The sequence below is a fragment of the Protopterus annectens genome, chromosome 5.part0 (assembly GCF_019279795.1).
Source record: "Protopterus annectens isolate FY-2018-M chromosome 5.part0, PAN1.0, whole genome shotgun sequence".
NCBI lineage: Eukaryota > Metazoa > Chordata > Ceratodontiformes > Protopteridae > Protopterus > Protopterus annectens.
Genome location: NC_056735.1, coordinates 605,516,874 through 605,538,398, shown reverse-complemented (window position 1 = coordinate 605,538,398; position 21,525 = coordinate 605,516,874). Strand labels below are relative to the sequence as shown.

The following is a 21,525-nucleotide window of genomic DNA, read 5'->3' as shown; positions in this document are numbered from 1 at the left end:
GACAGAGTATTCTGTAGGGACTATTTTTTTTAATCTGCCAGCTAATTACACTTCCAAAAGTTCCCAGTTACCTCTTTCTTCCTCATCACACTTTCAACATTTGCTATTTTCCAGAGGAAAAATTCTTGGAAGTCTGTTCAGGATATGAAAATACATAAGCAAACACTTCTAATCAAAAATTCTAAACCTTCTGGACTTTGTTACATACTTGGGAGACATACATATGTGCTTGCAATGTTCCCTTGTAAACTGTTTTTCCAGTCTCTCTTCCTAGTCTTTGCTAAACACCCCTGATTGATTCTTAAGAGTTATCATGTAATATTATAAAAGCCCTACTTACTATCCTTTTTTAAACAGCACCTTCTGTTCTAGATCCAACTAAAAACTCTACCAGAGAAGGTCTTTCAGTTAGGCTTCCCCTATCCCTTTCTCACTGCCTATTCTCTGATATCTTTCCCTGGTAGGGAAAGTCGTTTCCAGCCTCCAGTCCAAACATCTTCTTGGCCTCATCTCATTCTATTACCTTTCTCTCTCAAGTTTTGTTTCCAATACCATGGCTCCTTTGCCAGTTTTCTCCATTAAATTCCAGTCCCCTCTTGCGTATTTTGGCCCCCTACTTAGAGTTATCCTTATTAACAAAATCTCTTTCCCCATTCCTGTGTTGGCTTAGTTCTTGGAGTACTATCTGCTACATTATGAATATGATATTCTGTATGGTTCTTATTATTCTCATTAAAGATCTACATCCAGAATCCCACTAACTCCTTATTTCTTGAACTTTTCCCCTGCTTTATCATCATCCCTAATTATATCTTTCTAGTTGTGTTGTGTATATGAGCCTGAACTGTGTAGCTGTAAAATATTCCTTCAAATCAGGTAATCCTAAACCATCTTGTTCTATTGGAAGGGATAACTTATCCCACTTCACTCTTGCTCTTTGCTCCTCCCAGATAATTGTCTTCAACTCCTTATTAATTATTGTCCAAATCTTCTGCTCTGGTTGATGAACTAAAGTATCAGGACTAAAATCATTTTCACTGTTTGTATCGTACTATCCATATCCATAAACAACAGCTTCCAGATTTCTTTTTGTATTATCTTTTGTTTAGTCTCTTCCCATATATCCTTAGCTGCCATAACAGAAGCATTTTTAACCCATACTCTTAAATAAATTCATCTTATTGGGTCCCCATAAATATGGGTATTGCTGAACAAATTTTTGTGTAGGTACATAATTTAGAGTTATAATCTTTGTTTTATCTTTATTAACATTAATTTTATATCCCGAAAAAAACTGAAATTGTTTAAAAATGTTTCACAACACTGAAATGCTCTTTTCTGAATTTATCAAGTACAAGATAATTTCCTCTGCAAATAAAGCCAACTTTTCATGATTAGCATACTAATTACAACCTCGATTTGCTGAGCTCAGTATTTTGTTTGCCAGTGGCTCTTAATATAAAGCAAATAAAGGGAAAGATGAACCCTCCACCTGATTCCTCTAGTCAAATGCAACTTATCTGACAGGAACCATCACACTTTAATTCTTGCCTCCAATCCTTTATATATCCTCCTGACTAACCTTACTACTGCATTAAGGAAAGCAAATGCTTCCACTGACCTATTCATAAATCCCAGTTGTCTCTCTCAAATGCTTTCTCTGCATCAAGACCCACCAACAACAGCAGTATTTTCTTACATTCTGCTTTGCTCTGGGTCATTATTGTTCTATTAATGTTATCAAAATGTTTGCCACCTCTCCACAAAACCACATTGATCCATATCTATTAGTTCTGGCAAAATGTTTCCATTCTTTTAGCTAGTATAGTCATAAACATTTTATACTCATGGTTTGAAACTGAAATGGGTCTATATGAAGCTGAGCCTAAAGGATCCTTACAGTCTTTAGGTAATAAAACCACCACAGCTTTCTTGAAAAATATTGGTGATTACCCTCTGTTTTAAAATGCCAGGTTCAGTGCAAATTTCTCCCCCCCTCCCCCCCAAAAGGAGAGATATCTATCCCAGCGGATTGTAGCCTCCCAAACATCTCAAATGCTCAGGTGAAAACTGCTCTCTCCAAGGTGGAAAACACAGCATCTATGGGACCAGATGGTGTCCCCGGTTGTGTGCTCCACGAACTCAATGAGGAATTAAACCTGCAGTTAGGGCAGCTGTTTAATCTTAGCCTCACCTCAGGATACGTACCCAAGGAGTGGTGTACGGCAACTGCGGTCCCACTTCACAAAGGCGGTGCCTCCACTGACCCTGGAAATTACCGCCCCATCAGCTTAACAAGCCTGGTCTGCAAAGCTATGGAGAGGATCATAATGGAACTCATAAATAAAGACACAGGGGACTTACAGATATTGGATCCAACCCAGTTTGGCTTTGTCAAGGGCAGATCATGCCTTTTAAACTTGGTTGACTTTTTCGAAACAGTCACCAAGGCCATTGATGAGGGCAAGGCAGTCCACACAGCCTACCTTGACCTTGCAAAAGCTTTCGACACAATACCCCACTAGGGTATCATTGAAAAACTCACCAGCTTAAATGTAAACCCATACGTCACAAGATGGGTTTCAAACTGGCTAAGTGACAGAACCCACAGGGTCAGAGTTGCTGGCGCCATGTCAGACTCCAAGCCGGTCACAAGTGGTGTCCCACAGGACTCAGTCCTGGGCCCCCTCTTGCTCGGCATCTACTTTTCAGAAGTACAGGCAAACACAGGAGGATTGTGGCTGACAAAGTTTGCAGATGACTGCAAACTGGGTGCCATAGTTGAAAACACATCAGACACAGATATCCTTCAGAAGGGTCTCATAGAAACAGATAACTGGTGCCAGAGCCATGGCCTAAAGTTAAACGCCAAAAAATGCATAGTCATACCCTTCGGGAAAAACAAGGTTACCCCTAGCTACCATATAGGTGGCAATCCACTAAGCACAGAAGAGGTTATCGGGGATCTGGGGACCCAGGTTGACAGTAACCTTTCGTTTGACACTCACGTTGCCAAAGTAGTTAGGAAGACCTTCTACATTGCCCACCTGATCATGAAGGGATTCACATCTAGATCAAGGGAGATCATTGTTCCCCTATACTCATCACTCATCAGACCAATGATTGAGTACAATGCCCCATTCAGAATGTATCTTACCCGACACCTGCAGCAATTGGAAAGGCCCCAAAAGTTCCTCACCAAAAGGATAAAGGGTCTCAAAAATATGTCTTATGCTGCCCGACTGAAGGAACTCCAGCTCTATTCAATCGCATACCGTCTGCTCAGAGGTGACCTGTGCCTGACATACAAGGCCATGTCCAACCCGGAATTAATGGACATGCTCCACCTCAAAAAATCTAAATCCATCAGAACTACAAGAGGAAGAGACTTAAACCTTAACACAGTTATAAATAGGATGTGCTGGAGGGACAGATTCATCACCCAGAGACTCCCTATGCTGTGGAACAAAATCCCGGTACATGTGAGGCAGAGCACCTCGCTGGCTTTGTTCAAGAGAAATCTTGACCAATGGATGGGAGATCGCAGGTTTATCCTGGAGATCACCTCAGTGTCACTGCTGGACAGAGGCACGGCAAAATAATGGGCATAGTACCCTTCAAACTTAAGGGGTGGTGAAAGCCACAAAACTTTGGGCTAGGCTTATAAATGCCCTAGGGCAGATAGCCTAGTATGAACCTATGAACCTATGAACTGTGCAGATCTCTATCGCTTTCTTCCTAAATTTCATATTTCTACAGGAGTACCATCTGTTCTTGGGGGGAGACTTTCTTGCAAATTGATTATGCATCACCATTTTTATTTAATCTCCACCTATGTTAATTATTAGTTGTTTAGCCTCATCTGTCTTTAACATTGTCATATAAATAAGTCTTCCATAAATATTTCCATTTGTGATTTTTCTTGATTTCTACATTTTTCTGCTTTATACACTATTTCATAAAATTTCTAAAATGTTTCTAGTAGCTCTACAAGATATCAGGTTAATTTTCACGCCATAGGCTCCCCATGCTAGATCACAAAATGTTTCTGTTGCCTAAGTTGTGCTGCAGATGTATATTACTGGTTGGATTTTCAGATTGTAAGGTTTGCCAATCTATATATTAACACCATGTAATATTATGGCTTTGTGACAGACTTTTGAGTAGGCCGAGCAGTGAATATCTTCCATTGTTTTATTATTGGAGGTATGATGGTATCAGAAGAAGAATATGGAACATTAAGGTTGTAATGAGGAAGGTATGCGGCATCAAGGTTGTAATGAGGAAGACGGACAGCATCTGATATAGAGGGAAAAGAACATTAACTGTCAGAAGCACTATCTAGGTCTCAGGAAGCAAAGCAAAAGTGTGAAAAATTCAGCAAAAGGTAAGCAAGTTAGGGCGAAGCAAATTCCACTTGCTATCTAGCGTTCGCTCTTCTGCTCTTCTGAAAAGCCATTAAAAAGCTTAGAGGCCTGCTACCAAAGAAACACTCAGTATATAGCTTACTCCCTGGTAATCTTTAGAAGGACCAAATCTCTTCCAGTATACCTTCCATCTATGTTTCCTCATTCCCACGCAATCTCATTGCTAACTTACAAGCAGCCTTAACCTCTCATCCATCTTTTCATTGCAGGGAATCAAGATGACTAAGCTCTATAGTTTGCGAAGGTCAGGTCCAAAAAAAAAAAAAGACAACCTCCAGCCATTCTTAAAATATGCACATTCTATTTTGCTGGTCTGTATGCCTTTGTCTCTTTTGCTATATTATCTTTCATCTTCCTAAGATCAACCCTCCAACCTAACCTAAAGATTACCACCATAACAAATCTGATTAGCCTAACATAATTTTATTAAAAATTTTTTGTTATAGATCACTGGTTATATCAGCAATATTACCACTGCTACTAACTAATGTCCAGTATGGATAGTGTAAAGGTTTCAGTTTGCATTGAGCTACTGTAATGAAACTAATGTACAACTCTATAGGCAAAGGTCTGTTGCTATATTTCTGTAGACACAACCTGACAACTTTTGCTGCCTATGATATTGCTTAGGGCTTTGGTAAAGGAGTTATCAATGGACACCAGAGTAACTTATCAAAATCTAGTTTTCAGGTTATTTTCATGACCAGTTCAGTCCTCACCCAGCTAAAAGTCTGCTATAAATTTTCAACCTACCTACACATAAAGAAGGAAAGATCTGGGTACCAATTTCAGTTGGGGCACTGTATTTCTCCTACAACACAAGCCTCCTCCAAAATGGTTAAATGCTCCAAAGGTGCCAGGTAGGACCACAATACAACATGTAGGCTTTTCCGCTTGTCTGTTTACCATAATCCCCTGCATTACCAGGCTATAACTCTTTTCTGGCATCTAACCTAGACCAGAACACCAAAGGCGGAGGTGTGTCCATATTCATTAAGGATATCCACACCTCCAGGCTAGTTGCGCTGCATAATGCATCTGAGGTTATCCAAGTGCAACTAACTCTGGGCAAAACTGAAATCCAAATTGTAGCTTGCTACAGATACCCCACCATGCTCCAGGATTCCCACTCCTCTTTTCGTGATATACTGGAAAATATTAGGGTTCAACCAAGCACCCTAATAGTTGGTGATTTCAACTACCCCACCATTAACTGGGAAAACTACTCATGTACCAACTCCTTCACTCAACGCTTTCTGGAATTCATAAATTCCAATGCCCTGGATCAACTTATCCACACCCCCACCAAGGGCAACAATATCCTAGACCTAGTCATTACCAACACCTGAAGTCAACTCCTCGTTGGTCAAATCCGACCATAAGCTAATCACCCTAGATATCCACATCCCGCCCCCACCCACCATTAAGGAAACCACTGTAAAAGATTTCTCCAATGTCAACTTCATGCTTCTTAAGACAGAAGTGGCAAACTTCATGACACCTATGCAGATGGACAATACAGTTATGACTGCTGAATCCTACACAAATGCACTCTATAAGCACTTACACGAATGCATGGATCGTGCTATCCCAAAGAGAACTAAGATGCTATCCTCCAAAAAAAGGAAGCCAAACTAGTGGCCCCCTGCCATAAACAAACTCTACAACAGAAGGAAGATACTATTGCAAAAGAGAGTAAAATCCCATGAGTGGAGGAGCTCAATGGCAACACCCAGATCTGCTTTGAGTTACAGCACAGCGGCACGAAAATTACATAACCAACTGATATTGCCAACATCCTGGCAGATAGGTTCAGTGCTAACTTTACCCCCCCCCCCCACGCAAAGGGCCCATATCTATACAGGAAGAATGCAGAGTCCCTGTAATCACATCTATGCAGATAAAAGCTGCACTATCAAAAACCAAAAACACAGCATCCATGGGACTGGACAACATCCCAGGCTGCATTTTACATGAACTTCAGAATGAACTGGCTTCCCACCTAAGCATCATGTTCAGTCATAGTCTCACATCAGGCTTTGTGCCCACTGAATGGCACACAGCAACAGTTATCCCACTCCACAAAGGGGAGCCACCACGGATCCTGGGAACTATCGGCCTATTAGCCTGATGAGCATGGTCTGCAAGGCCATGGAACGTATCATCATGGAAGTCATAAACAAAAGATATTGGTAACCTCCAAACTCTGGACCCCACCCAGTTCGGGTTTATGAAAGGCAGATCATGCCTTCTGAACCTGATTGACTTCTTTGAGACAGTCACCAAAACCGTAGGCGAAGTTAAAGTGGTTCACACAGCCTATCTTGACCTCACCAAGGCTTTCGACACCATCCCCCATTCTGGAATTATAGCTAAACTCAATAAACTAGGTATACATCCCTACATCACAAGATGGGTTGCCAACTGGCTCACTGACAGAACCCACACTGTAAAAGTTGTAGACTCCAAATCTGACTTCAAACTAGTGACAAGTGGAGTACCACAAGGTTCAGTCCTGGGACCTCTCCTGTTTTATATCTACTTCTCTGAAATACAGGCTAACACAGAAGGCCTCTGGCTGACGAAGTTCGCAGATGACTGCAAACTAGGAGCCATAGTCGAGTTCCCAAATGATGTGGACATCCTACAGAAGGGCCTCACTGAGACAGATGCCTGGTGTCAGAGGCATGGCCTCAAGCTCAATGCCAAAAAATGCATTGTCATCCCCTTTGGTAAAAACTCTGTACCCATGAACTACCACATAAATGGCAGTCTTCTTAATGGCGAATGTGTGATAAGAGACCTTGGGACCCAGGTGGACAGAAGTCTCTCATTTGATAATCAGACCACCACAGTAGTCAGGAAATCCTTTTATGTGGCACACCTCATCACAAAAGGGTTCTCATTCATTGTTCCCCTCTACTCGGCACTCATTAGACCCATTATACAGTACAACGGCCCTTTTGGAATGTACCTCACAAGACATCTGCAGCAGCTGGAAAGGCCACAGAAGTACCTCACAAAGAGGATTACTGGCCTCAAACAGATGCCCTACACTGACCATGTCAAAAAACTCCAGCTTTACTCTGTAGCAAATTGTCTACTCCGTCTAACATATAAAGCTATGTTAAACCCAGAGCTGTTGGACATGCTGCACCTAAAGAAATTCCAATCCCTCCGAGCTACATGCTCTAAACCTAGTCACCACAACAAACAGGACATGCTGGAGAGATAGATTCCTGTCTCAGATACTTTCTATACTCTGGAACAAGCTACCCATCTATGTCAAGCAAAGTTCCTCATTGGCACTCTTCAAGAAAACTCTTGATGAGTGGATGGGAAATAGGAAATACACCCCGGGGATCACTTCTGTGGCTCTACTCAACAGGGGCACAGGAAATTAACTTTCTTGGGTGGCGTAAGGCAGGGAACCTTGTTGGCTAGGCTTACTTAGGCCCTTGAGCTGATAGCCTAGTGCCTACCTATGAACCTATACATCATTTGAAGTCCTTTTAAAAATATGATCCTTAATCAGGAGATGTGTTTGGGAAGGACTGTCACTTAGGCTCACATATTAGAAGTCCCTAATTGTTGTAATATGCTAAACTGTGTGATTGAGACATTTATTTGACATGTTGCCCCTAAAGTCTGTTCATCTGCATGGTAATGGATTTGGAAGAGTGCACCTTCCATCACTACATAGCACAGCAAGCCCCATCAAACTAATGTGACTGACATTTTTTAAATTGTTGCTACTGATTTGATTTTTTTTTTATTTGCTTCTAATGTAGTAGGTAGGTAGGTGAATTGCACTGTTGGGACCCTTTTCAGTTATGACAAAGTTACAATAAAGATGAATGACTTAGCCATATAACAGAAAACTACAATAAAATATAAAATATGGGGTCGTGGTGTCACTTCAAAAGATCTCTCGCTCAAACCTATTCAGGCAGGGTCACTGGTTGCCCTTGATTTTTTGTAGAATCGCGAAACAAGGACGGTTTATATTTAGTGGTGTTGATTGCTGCGGCAATTCAAAAATAAGGCCTCGAGCATACAATGTAGTATTCTAGTTGCAGTCAGAATGGAAGAACTGCATCCTTGATCTTGGACTATGTTCCTCTGAGAATGCATTCTAGCATCCTATCTGCTTTGAACATTGACTGTTATTACTACACCAAAATACTTGCCAGAAATAGAAAGTTGGACAATAACCAGACAGTGTATATAATTGGGATGCCTATGCCTGAGGTTCCTGAGATTAGTATTACTAAGTGGACCCCACAAAACTACACCTCTACCTCAGCCCTCCAGGAAGACCTGAACCTCTGGCTAGTGAAAAACTACTCTCCAAACCTGGTTTAGCCTTCCAACAAACTGTGGAAGTATGTCTTTGATAAGTGTTTAAATACAAACTTTAACCAGTGTACCCTACTCCAGCTACCTGCCCAGGACTGCCAGCAGCCAATATCACCAGTCCCTATCACCTTTCTAACCTAGACCCTCTTCCATCAGTCTCCTCTCACCATTTTATATACCTTCTCTCTCTTTTAGCTGTAATCCTTCTGCTTTATTTCTACCATATTTACCCCATTCCCACCTGAATAACTGTGGTAAATCTCCCTCTGGCCACTAGGTGGCATACTTACTACTATCTGGTTTACTCCCTTTTGTCTTCTTTCCTAACTCCCCCAAATCGTTCTTTTTCTTTTATGACTACCCTCTATACTTTCTCTTCCATTCTGGTCCTGCCCATCATCCCTCTGTTTAACTCCTTTAACCCATATCTGTACATCACCATAGCTTTACCTTAATTATTCTTCACTACACATACACTTAGGCTACTTTTTACAAGGTTACACTACATATACACACAGACCTAGTTCAAACCTACCTGCTGCTTCCACACTTCACTGATTGTTTCTTGTCTGTACCACACAAAAGTAATTTTTTGTGTCTCTGTTTCCTTTAGACGCTATACCCCACCTATTTTTCCCCTTTCCCTCCTCCACACACTTATCTTACCTCTGCTCACAACACTACAACCCTCCCACTTTTGCAGTCAACCCCCTCTCTGTTTTCAGGTACTCTCCTTTACCCATATTTCCCGCCTTAGACCTGTACCTGTGCTCCTCCTTCATAACCCTCCCCAAACTCCCCACCCAACCCTATAAATATATCCCTATCTCCTGGCCATCTTTTCTCTAACTCCGAGTTGTTTGGCTGTTGTGCGACCTGCGCCTGGTACTGGATTTTAACCCAAAGTAAGTTGTTATACAGCATAATGTATTAAGTGGTTCATTACTGTCTATACCTTTTGTTAGACTTAGTTAATGATGATTATTGTCGCTGTGTAATAATTATTGTGCTTTTGAACCTGCTTATATACTCGTGTTTGCGAGTTTGAATGTAGACATATTACTGTTTTTACTTGTCTGTCAGTGTTGCTAAATTATTACTGGTCCTATTGCAATGACTTATTAAGTGTTCCTAACTTGTTACTAGACCACTTGCAACTACTTACTGATACTGAAAGTAGTGTTGTAACATGTTTGTTAGCGTCGCTAACCCTGTATTGAACAACTTGTAGCGGTTTATTGTGGAAAGGTTGATTATTGTAATACATATGATAGCGTCGCTAACTTGTTACTGAGCCTCTTGTAACTGTTCATTGCTTTACCTGGTATGCATAGCGCTATCCCTCAGTTGGCGCCTTTTTAGCTGCTGATGATATTTAGGTAAACTGTGTTACTGAATACTTGGTACGCATAGCGCTATCCCTTAGTTGGTGCCTTTTTAGCTGCTGACGATATTTAGGTAGACTGTATTACTGAATATACATTGCAAAGCATTCTGAATCTTTTCTGTCCATATATGTTTAATAGCCTGGTTTAACTGTGCGAATATTCTTTTATAGGCGTTTAAGCACAGCCCCCTTCCTGCTTTACTTGAGTTAAATCTCACATTTGTAACATCTGACTATAACCACGCTGGCTCATACTTATGCTGTAATAATCTCATTGTGAATGCTTATTCATACTACTGCTATAACACTCTCCCTGTGAATACCTAATAGCTGTTTATTTTTCTAACCAGCACTTTAATACTAGGTATATTACTGTTTAGTATTGTTTTTATTTGATTAAGTTGATACTGTTTCTGCTAGCAAATATTATACTACATTTTTGTCTTACTATCTTCCTCTTTCTTCTTTTGCTATTACAGTAGTATTACTAAGTGGACCCCACAAAACTACACCTCTACCTCAGCCCTCCAGGAAGACCTGAACCTCTGGCTAGTGAAAAACTACTCTCCAAACCTGGTTTAGCCTTCCAACAAACTGTGGAAGTATGTCTTTGATAAGTGTTTAAATACAAACTTTAACCAGTGTACCCTACTCCAGCTACCTGCCCAGGACTGCCAGCAGCCAATATCACCAGTCCCTATCACCTTTCTAACCTAGACCCTCTTCCATCAGTCTCCTCTCACCATTTTATATACCTTCTCTCTCTTTTAGCTGTAATCCTTCTGCTTTATTTCTACCATATTTACCCCATTCCCACCTGAATAACTGTGGTAAATCTCCCTCTGGCCACTAGGTGGCATACTTACTACTATCTAGTTTACTCCCTTTTGTCTTCTTTCCTAACTCCCCCAAATCGTTCTTTTTCTTTTATGACTACCCTCTATACTTTCTCTTCCATTCTGGTCCTGCCCATCACCCCTCTGTTTAACTCCTTTAACCCATATCTGTACATCACCATCGCTTTACCTTAATTATTCTTCACTACACATACACTTAGGCTACTTTTTACAAGGTTACACTACATATACACACAGACCTAGTTCAAACCTACCTGCTGCTTCCACACTTCACTGATTGTTTCTTGTCTGTACCACACAAAAGTAATTTTTTGTGTCTCTGTTTCCTTTAGACGCTATACCCCACCTATTTTTTCCCCTTTCCCTCCTCCACACACTTATCTTACCTCTGCTCACAACACTACACCCCTCCCACTTTTGCAGTCAACCCCCTCTCTGTTTTCAGGTACTCTCCTTTACCCATATTTCCCGCCTTAGACCTGTACCTGTGCTCCTCCTTCATAACCCTCCCCCAAACTCCCCACCCAACCCTATAAATATATCCCTATCTCCCTGGGCACCATCTTTTCTCTAACTCCGAGCTGTTTGGCTGTTGTGCGACCTGCGCCTGGTACTGGATTTTAACCCAAAGTAAGTTGTTATACAGCATAATGTATTAAGTGGTTCATTACTGTCTATACCTTTTGTTAGACTTAGTTAATGATGATTATTGTCGCTGTGTAATAATTATTGTGCTTTTGAACCTGCTTATATACTCGTGTTTGCGAGTTTGAATGTAGACATATTACTGTTTTTACTTGTCTGTCAGCGTTGCTAAATTATTACTGGTCCTATTGCAATGACTTATTAAGTGTTCCTAACTTGTTACTAGACCACTTGCAACTACTTACTGATACTGAAAGTAGTGTTGTAACATGTTTGTTAGCGTCGCTAACCCTGTGTTGAACAACTTGTAGCTGTTTATTGTGGAAAGGTTGATTATTGTAATACATATGATAGCGTCGCTAACTTGTTACTGAGCCTCTTGTAACTGCTCATTGCTTTACCTGGTACGCATAGCGCTATCCCTCAGTTGGCGCCTTTTTAGCTGCTGATGATATTTAGGTAAACTGTGTTACTGAATACCTGGTACGCATAGCGCTATCCCTTAGTTGGCGCCTTTTTAGCTGCTGACGATATTTAGGTAGACTGTATTACTGAATATACATTGCAAAGCATTCTGAATCTTTTCTGTCCATATATGTTTAATAGCCTGGTTTAACTGTGCGAATATTCTTTTATAGGCGTTTAAGCACAGCTCCCTTCCTGCTTTACTTGAGTTAAATCTCACATTTGTAACATTTGACTATAACCACGCTGGCTCATACTTATGCTGTAATAATCTCATTGTGAATGCTTATTCATACTACTGCTATAACACTCTCCCTGTGAATACCTAATAGCTGTTTATTTTTCTAACCAGCACTTTAATACTAGGTATATTACTGTTTAGTATTGTTTTTATTTGATTAAGTTGATACTGTTTCTGCTAGCAAATATTATACTATATTTTTGTCTTACTATCTTCCTCTTTCTTCTCTTGCTATTACAGTAGTATTACTAAGTGGACCCCACAAAACTACACCTCTACCTCAGCCCTCCAGGAAGACCCGAACCTCTGGCTAGTGAAAAACTACTCTCCAAACCTGGTTTAGCCTTCCAACAAACTGTGGAAGTATGTCTTTGATAAGTGTTTAAATACAAACTTTAACCAGTGTACCCTACTCCAGCTACCAGCCCAGGACTGCCAGCAGCCAATATCACCAGTCCCTATCACCTTTCTAACCTAGACCCTCTTCCATCAGTCTCCTCTCACCATTTTATATACCTTCTCTCTCTTTTAGCTGTAATCCTTCTGCTTTATTTCTACCATATTTACCCCATTCCCACCTGAATAACTGTGGTAAATGTCCCTCTGGCCACTAGGTGGCAAACTTACTACTATCTGGTTTACTCCCTTTTGTCTTCTTTCCTAACTCCCCCAAATCGTTCTTTTTCTTTTATGACTACCCTCTATACTTTCTCTTCCATTCTGGTCCTGCCCATCACCCCTCTGTTTAACTCCTTTAACCCATATCTGTACATCACCATAGCTTTACCTTAATTATTCTTCACTACACATACACTTAGGCTACTTTTTACAAGGTTACCCTACATATACACACAGACCTAGTTCAAACCTACCTGCTGCTTCCACACTTCACTGATTGTTTCTTGTCTGTACCACACAAAAGTAATTTTTTGTGTCTCTGTTTCCTTTAGACGCTATACCCCACCTATTTTTCCCCTTTCCCTCCTCCACACACTTATCTTACCTCTGCTCACAACACTACACCCCTCCCACTTTTGCAGTCAACCCCCTCTCTGTTTTCAGGTACTCTCCTTTACCCATATTTCCCGCCTTAGACCTGTACCTGTGCTCCTCCTTCATAACCCTCCCCCAAACTCCCCACCCAACCCTATAAATATATCCCTATCTCCTAGGGCCATCTTTTCTCTAACTCCGAGCTGTTTGGCTGTTGTGCGACCTGCGCCTGGTACTGGATTTTAACCCAAAGTAAGTTGTTATACAGCATAATGTATTAAGTGGTTCATTACTGTCTATACCTTTTGTTAGACTTAGTTAATGATGATTATTGTCGCTGTGTAATAATTATTGTGTTTTTGAACCTGCTTATATGCTCGTGTTTGCGAGTTTGAATGTAGACATATTACTGTTTTTACTTGTCTGTCAGCGTTGCTAAATTATTACTGGTCCTCTTGCAATGACTTATTAAGTGTTCCTAACTTGTTACTAGACCACTTGCAACTACTTACTGATACTGAAAGTAGTGTTGTAACATGTTTGTTAGCGTCGCTAACCCTGTATTGAACAACTTGTAGCGGTTTATTGTGGAAAGGTTGATTATTGTAATACATATGATAGCGTCGCTAACTTGTTACTGAGCCTCTTGTAACTGCTCATTGCTTTACCTGGTACGCATAGCGCTATCCCTCAGTTGGCGCCTTTTTAGCTGCTGATGATATTTAGGTAAACTGTGTTACTGAATACCTGGTACGCATAGCGCTATCCCTTAGTTGGCGCCTTTTTAGCTGCTGACGATATTTAGGTAGACTGTATTACTGAATATACATTGCAAAGCATTCTGAATCTTTTCTGTCCATATATGTTTAATAGCCTGGTTTAACTGTGCGAATATTCTTTTATAGGCGTTTAAGCACAGCCCCCTTCCTGCTTTACTTGAGTTAAATCTCACATTTGTAACATCTGACTATAACCACGCTGGCTCATACTTATGCTGTAATAATCTCATTGTGAATGCTTATTCATACTACTGCTATAACACTCTCCCTGTGAATACCTAATAGCTGTTTATTTTTCTAACCAGCACTTTAATACTAGGTATATTACTGTTTAGTATTGTTTTTATTTGATTAAGTTGATACTGTTTCTGCTAGCAAATATTATACTACATTTTTGTCTTACTATCTTCCTCTTTCTTCTCTTGCTATTACAGTAGTATTACTAAGTGGACCCCACAAAACTACACCTGTACCTCAGCCCTCCAGGAAGACCTGAACCTCTGGCTAGTGAAAAACTACTCTCCAAACCTGGTTTAGCCTTCCAACAAACTGTGGAAGTATGTCTTTGATAAGTGTTTAAATACAAACTTTAACCAGTGTACCCTACTCCAGCTACCTGCCCAGGACTGCCAGCAGCCAATATCACCAGTCCCTATCACCTTTCTAACCTAGACCCTCTTCCATCAGTCTCCTCTCACCATTTTATATACATTCTCTCTCTTTTAGCTGTAATCCTTCTGCTTTATTTCTACCATATTTACCCCATTCCCACCTGAATAACTGTGGTAAATCTCCCTCTGGCCACTAGGTGGCATACTTACTACTATCTGATTTACTCCCTTTTGTCTTCTTTCCTAACTCCCCCATATCGTTCTTTTTCTTTTATGACTACCCTCTATACTTTCTCTTCCATTCTGGTCCTGCCCATCACCCCTCTGTTTAACTCCTTTAACCCATATCTGTACATCACCATAGCTTTACCTTAATTATTCTTCACTACACATACACTTAGGCTACTTTTTACAAGGTTACACTACATATACACACAGACCTAGTTCAAACCTACCTGCTGCTTCCACACTTCACTGATTGTTTCTTGTCTGTACCACACAAAAGTAATTTTTTGTGTCTTCCCACTCCGTTCGCCCTCCGGGCTCACTCCGCTCCTCTCCCTGCCCCCAAATCCCACCCGCCCCTAGCACCTCTACATTTATCCCCCACAAAGACACACCCCTCTTACTTCACAACCAATCACACTGTAGACCCACCCACCCACCCTCTTACTACACAACCAATCACAGTGTAGACCCACCCACCCACCCTCTTACTTCACAACCAATCACAGTCTAGACCCATCCAACCCACCTCTACTATCTTCAAATTGTTTCCCTCTAAGACACACCCCTCATTTATCACAATCAATCATATTATACACTTCATCCACACCCCCTTCTATATAGCTGTTTCCTTTCCCACTCCCTGACCAACCTTTCCCTTATTAAATTACTAACATCCCTGCACAGGCCTTCTTAACATGCCTAATTATACTCAACATCTCCTTTTAATAACTTTCCTAACTACTCTAACCTCTACCTATCTTTTAACCTTCTATGAACTACCCCTACACCTTACTCTTATAATCCCAAACAGACATACCCAAACATCTCCACCAGCCTTATCTATAAACTATCTCAATACCATCCACACAACCTCCTTTCTTCAACCTAAATACCACCGCCTTTCTCACATAAAATACCTTATCTACCACCTTAAAATTTTCCTTCTACTACTGCCAACCCCCCCAACTCTTCCACCCTATAATATCTTTCTCCTTAATAGATGGAGATATTCACCCCAACCCTGGTCCAAACCCTCCCCAATTCCCTCTAAATGCCACCCACTTATTAGAAATGGTACACCATCTACTAAACCCCCAAATCGCTATCTATTGCCCAACTAAACATCTGAAGCATTTGTAATAAAATAGCACAAATTCATGCCCTACTAGAAGTTCAACAATTTGATATTCTCTGTCTAACAGAAACATGGCTTAAACCTATAATTAATGACAATGAGGTTATTCCTCCAGGCTACAACATCCTAAGACGGGCCCGCTTAAACAAAAAGGTGGTGGGGTTGCTATTCTCTATAGAACAGGACTGCAGATTAGTAGAACAAATCATAACCTCTCATTTGACGCTACTATTGAAATAATTATTACAAAACTGCAACTCAACCCACAAAAAACATTAAATATTGTCTGTACCTATCTTCCCCCAGGAAAGAATCCAACCATATTAGAAGACCTTCTAAACTGGCTCTCACTAAATCACCCTCAAGAGACAATACACTTAGGGGATTTTAACATTGACTGGAACTTATGTAAACAGACTAATCCATCCACCCTTATTAACCTGCATGGTTTCTCTCAAATAATCAACCTCCCAACTAGAATAAATAAACTTAATAACAAAGAAAGTATACTTGACTGGATATTAACAAATAGTCCTCAGCAAAACTATACAACAGGAACTCTCCCAGATGACCTCAGTGATCACTCCCTCACTTATATTATTAGGCAAAAAAAACAGCACTACTGTCCCTATCCAAGTCAGATCATTCCGTAGTAAGAAATATTTTGACCTCAACCAGTTTCAAAATGAACTCATGCAAGTTAACTGGTCACCTCTTAAATCTCTCCCAATAGACGAAGCAGTTAGTCACTTTAATAATACTTTTCTCACTATCCTGGAACACCATGCCCCAATGCGCTCTATGCGTGTCAAATCTAAAACAGCCCAATGGCTCTCAAATAACACTAAGAAACTTATCTTAGATAGGAACAAGGTCTGGGCTAAATGGCGAACTACAAAAGCCTAACTGATAATGTCACTTTTAGACAACAGAGAAATATGACAAAGAAAGCCATCATACAAGATAAAAAGAATTTTTATACTCAGCTTCAGCAATCTTCACCACACCAACCACATAAATTTTGGTCCTCTATCAATAAACTATTATCCCCTGGTAAAGTTGCCACACAAACCCTTCTGGCTCTGACCCCGACTCCCCCTTACAAACAGCTAATGCCTTCAACACTTTCTTCACTTCAGCCATACTAAACCTAGCTAATCAACAAAACCCTGATACCTCCAAACTATTTACACCTAGCTCTATCCCCCCCCCATTTCACCTTCAACCCATACCTACCTCTCAAATACTGTCCTTACTTTATAAACTAAAACCTACAACCTCCTCTGCTGACCGATTACCAGCTGAATACCTCCAACTAGGTGCAAAAGCCTTAGCATACCCCATCTCTATACTTATTAATAGGACATTAAAAGAAAGTTCAATTCCATCAGTCTGGAAAATCTCTTATATTATCCCTCTTTTTAAAGGAGGTGACTCTACTGAGTATTCTAACTACCGCCCAATAGCACTACTATCTCCACTTGCAAAAATTATGGAGAAGTGTATCCACAAACAGTTACTAAATCACCTACTAGACCACAAACTCCTGGCTAATTGCCAACATGGGTTTCAACCATACCATAGTACTAGTACAGCCTTACTATCCTTCATTGACTCAATTAACAAAAACCGTAACAATAATACTCCTTCAGCATTCTTCGTAAACCTGTCCAAAGCCTTTGACATGGTAACTCACCAGCTTCTTCTCCATCGTTTAAAATCTTTCTCTCTAGATAATCTTGCCTTATGCTGGTTCACATCTTACCTAGACAACCGCAAACAAGCAGTTCTATGGAACAACCAACTCTCTGATCTTCTCCCCACCACTATAGGTGTCCCTCAGGGTTCTATTTTAGGTCCACTCTTGTTTTCCATTTTCATTAATGAACTTCATCTAGCTACTCCACAAACAACTTGTATTCAATATGCAGATGATACTACCATCATTTGTGCAGCCTCAACACAGTCAGAACTTCACTCTCTCACACAAAAAACCTTCTCAACTATGGAACAATGGTTCTCTAATCATTGCCTTCTCCTTAACCCCAAAAAAACCAAACTCTTGCTTTTTTCACCCACCCACTTGTCTACCTCTATCCATTTCACACTAATATCTGATAATGGAACCATTATCTCTCCTGACCAAACAACAAAACTCTTGGGTATCACTATTGACAATCAATTAAAATTTGACAATCATATTAATCTTACAATAAAATCGACCAACAGAAAACTAGGCTCTCTCTATAGAATCAAATCTTTTCTTACTCCTGAAGCCAAAACTACTATAGCCAGAACTCACTTAATCTCAACCCTTTTATATGCTTCCTCCATATACACAAATCGCTCTAAACATAATCTTAGCAAACTTACTTCATCATATAATAATATTGCCAGATTTGCAACTGCCTCTCCATATAGAACTCATCATTGTTTAAATCTCAAAAAGCTTGGGTGGCTGGAACTACCACACCTCATACAATACTATTAACTCACTATTGCCCATAATGCCCTACATCAGCCTGAAAACACCCCAATACTCTCCTCCCTCATAACACTCTATAACAATCAGAGGCATCTACGCTCCACCAACAAAATACTGGTCCAAACATCCCGATCCAAAAACTCAGCAGGTGACTCCACATTTTCCAACTCAGTTGGCAAAATATGGAACAAGTTACCACAGGAACTTACATCTCTAACATCACTCTCCCAATTTCAAACTAAACTAAAATCCTTCCTAAATATCCATTGGCTATGCTCTTGTCATAACCCAGGTTAGCTCTCTTTTTTTCCATCATTATCTGACTCCTTAACAACCATTCTCTTTCTTCTCTTCTACATACTCTAACTAAGTATTTAATATTCTTTATCCTTTCTTTCTCTTTACCATCCTAGGTTTTTGATTTTACTCAAAAGTTAATACAACCTGTTTCAAAGTTATTGCATATGTTTTTTTTTCTCTCTATTTTTGTATATTGATGTATATCTTGACATTGTTTAGTAGTTTGTAGTGGAACTTTTCTCCCCGGGCCTCCACTGAAAATGGACATATATCCAGTTGGACTAGCCCGGTAAACAAATGTAAAATAAATAATAAATAAAAATAAAATGTTATTAAATTATACAAGAACAGACAAAGAGAGGAATATAGCAGAAGCTTGGCAAAACTATATACAATGGACAGACAACACTGTTTATGATGGATTTGCTATTTGGAATGCTGTTCTGCAGGGAGTTAAAGAAGGAAGGCCATTTGAGTCATGCAGATTAAGTTATGAAACTAGGGCCTCTGACTTCATTCACACTGATGATGTAATGTCTTGATATGAATGCTGAAGAAAGCAAGGGCAGAAAGTTATCAAAGGATACTTGGCAGAAAGCTATTATAGACAGTAACCTCTGGAAACGTTAGCTCATCTGAGAGGTTCAAGGTGCCATAGATACTTCCAATGCAAGACAGAAATCAATCCCACAGTGTGTGTGGAGTGGGGTGTAGGAGTGTGGAGGGGAAGAGGAACAAGAGTACAATAGAATAGAAACAGGAAATGTGCTTGTGTCTATCCATTCATCTGTGACTAGCAAGGATATTCCCATATGAACACGTTAATCAAAACTACTGTCTACCTGCCATGCAGGATTCACATGGTCCATATCATCATAACATACACTGATCTGATGGGTAAATTCCCATCATAATCTCTCCTGGTACTGTACAGTGACATAGTATGCCCTTTACTGATGTTACTGAAGCAACTATGAAACCTTAGCACTTTTACGAGTGATTATTTCCATAATGGCACCAAACCTTGTCTGTGCTCCTTTACGCCAATGTGTTAAGTCAGTTTCAATGTACCACATATAATTCTGACATTCTGATCTACTTCTTAATATTTTCTTTAAGGATCTGAATGTTTTATTAGATCAAACATTTTGTAAAATCAATTACTGTTAGTACTTCGATGTATAGTCGATAAAGTGCTCTCTGACTCATTTAGCAAGTCAGAAAACTGCATTTTGACACTTAAATGTGAAAAGAACTTTTGCATCCCACACCACTAGCTATGACTAGGAAAAGACATCTATGAGAGTTACATGTCCCCTACCTTTATAAATGCCATTTGATCCCCCATGCTTTTCACCAGTGGCAGCAGCTTCTTCAACATGTGCTCCTTGGTCAGAGGTGAAGTAGATAAAGGTATTGTTTCTAAGGCCCATTTTTTCAATGGCATCCAGTATCTGTCCTGCAAGAAAGAAAATTATGAAACAGCAGATTCTTTTAAGTAACAGAAACACATTTTTTATTATTTTATTTTTCTCCTAGTCCACAACTGACTATGGATGTCTACTACCAACATTTATTAAACGTAATACACAATGCCTGTGAACACCACGTGAAGCAAGCCAGTACTTCCTTCAGTACTATGATCCACCAAAAAAGCAAAACTGAAGTTTAGAAGTATGACAATGGAAACCGAGTGCTGACTCTTAACCAGTCGTTCTTAGAAAGACGAAACTAGGCTTCCCATAAAGGGTGCACAGCAAATGAGAATACAGAATATTTCTTATCACACTTTTCTCCTCAAAGTGTAAAATGAAGAAACTATACACAGATATATGAATACTTAATAGAAGATGCTCAGATAATAAAATCTCTGTTGCAGGAATCTATAACAAAGTTTGTGAAAGGTTGAAGACAGACATCAGTCCTCCAACCAGATTTTTTTTTTTAGCAGCTGGCACACTTAGAGCTACATGACTACAATCTCATATGCTGGCTACTAAAGGAAGGCCCTCAATAATGTGAAAGCAGCAATATGCCAAACTATATTTCATGGTCCTCAAAAGTAGCATGACGATTTAAGGTGTCAAGAACTGTTCAACTTAAAAACTAAGTCATGTAAACTTGACAAAAGACACAAACACACACATTCACTCCACTGCTAACTGTAAGTGGAGAAGAACATGTGCTACAAACACTAAATGTTTCCTTATATAATAAAGGGGATGAAATAAATAGCATGCAATAAGGGCTGGAAATGGTATAAATATTTTTGTTACTCTCATTTAAGAGGCATATAACGACTCTCAAAACAACATTAGGAAGTTGTAATGTTTGAAAATAAGCACTGTATAAACCCGCATTTCTGAATACAAAACATTTTTTTTACATCTTTTATACTTACACAATTTCTTAAGGCTGCACAGTAGATAACTAAGAAGTAAAGTGCAATGGTGCAGTGGCTGACCTGTTACTGTTAGAAGGTAAACCGTTGATATAGGAAAGCTAACCAGAAATGTATCTTTATGAGATGAGAAGATATTCATGACTGAGCATTGTACGAAAGAGAACTACACGGCCTGAACCATGCAACAATTATTTGTACCAATGGAAAAA

The 21,525-nt window shown here is 39.9% G+C and overlaps 1 protein-coding gene across 4 annotated transcripts in view; it reads right to left on the bottom strand.

Moving 5' to 3' along the window:
• Window positions 1-21,525, bottom strand: part of STS (steroid sulfatase) — a 1,313,520-nt gene that overhangs the window by 506,217 nt on the left and 785,778 nt on the right. For all 4 annotated transcript variants that reach the window (XM_044072458.1, XM_044072455.1, XM_044072456.1 and 1 more), the window contains exon 7: window positions 20,234-20,371. In XM_044072458.1, the coding sequence (XP_043928393.1) occupies window positions 20,234-20,371 (138 nt within the window). The remainder of the gene's footprint in view (window positions 1-20,233; window positions 20,372-21,525) is intronic.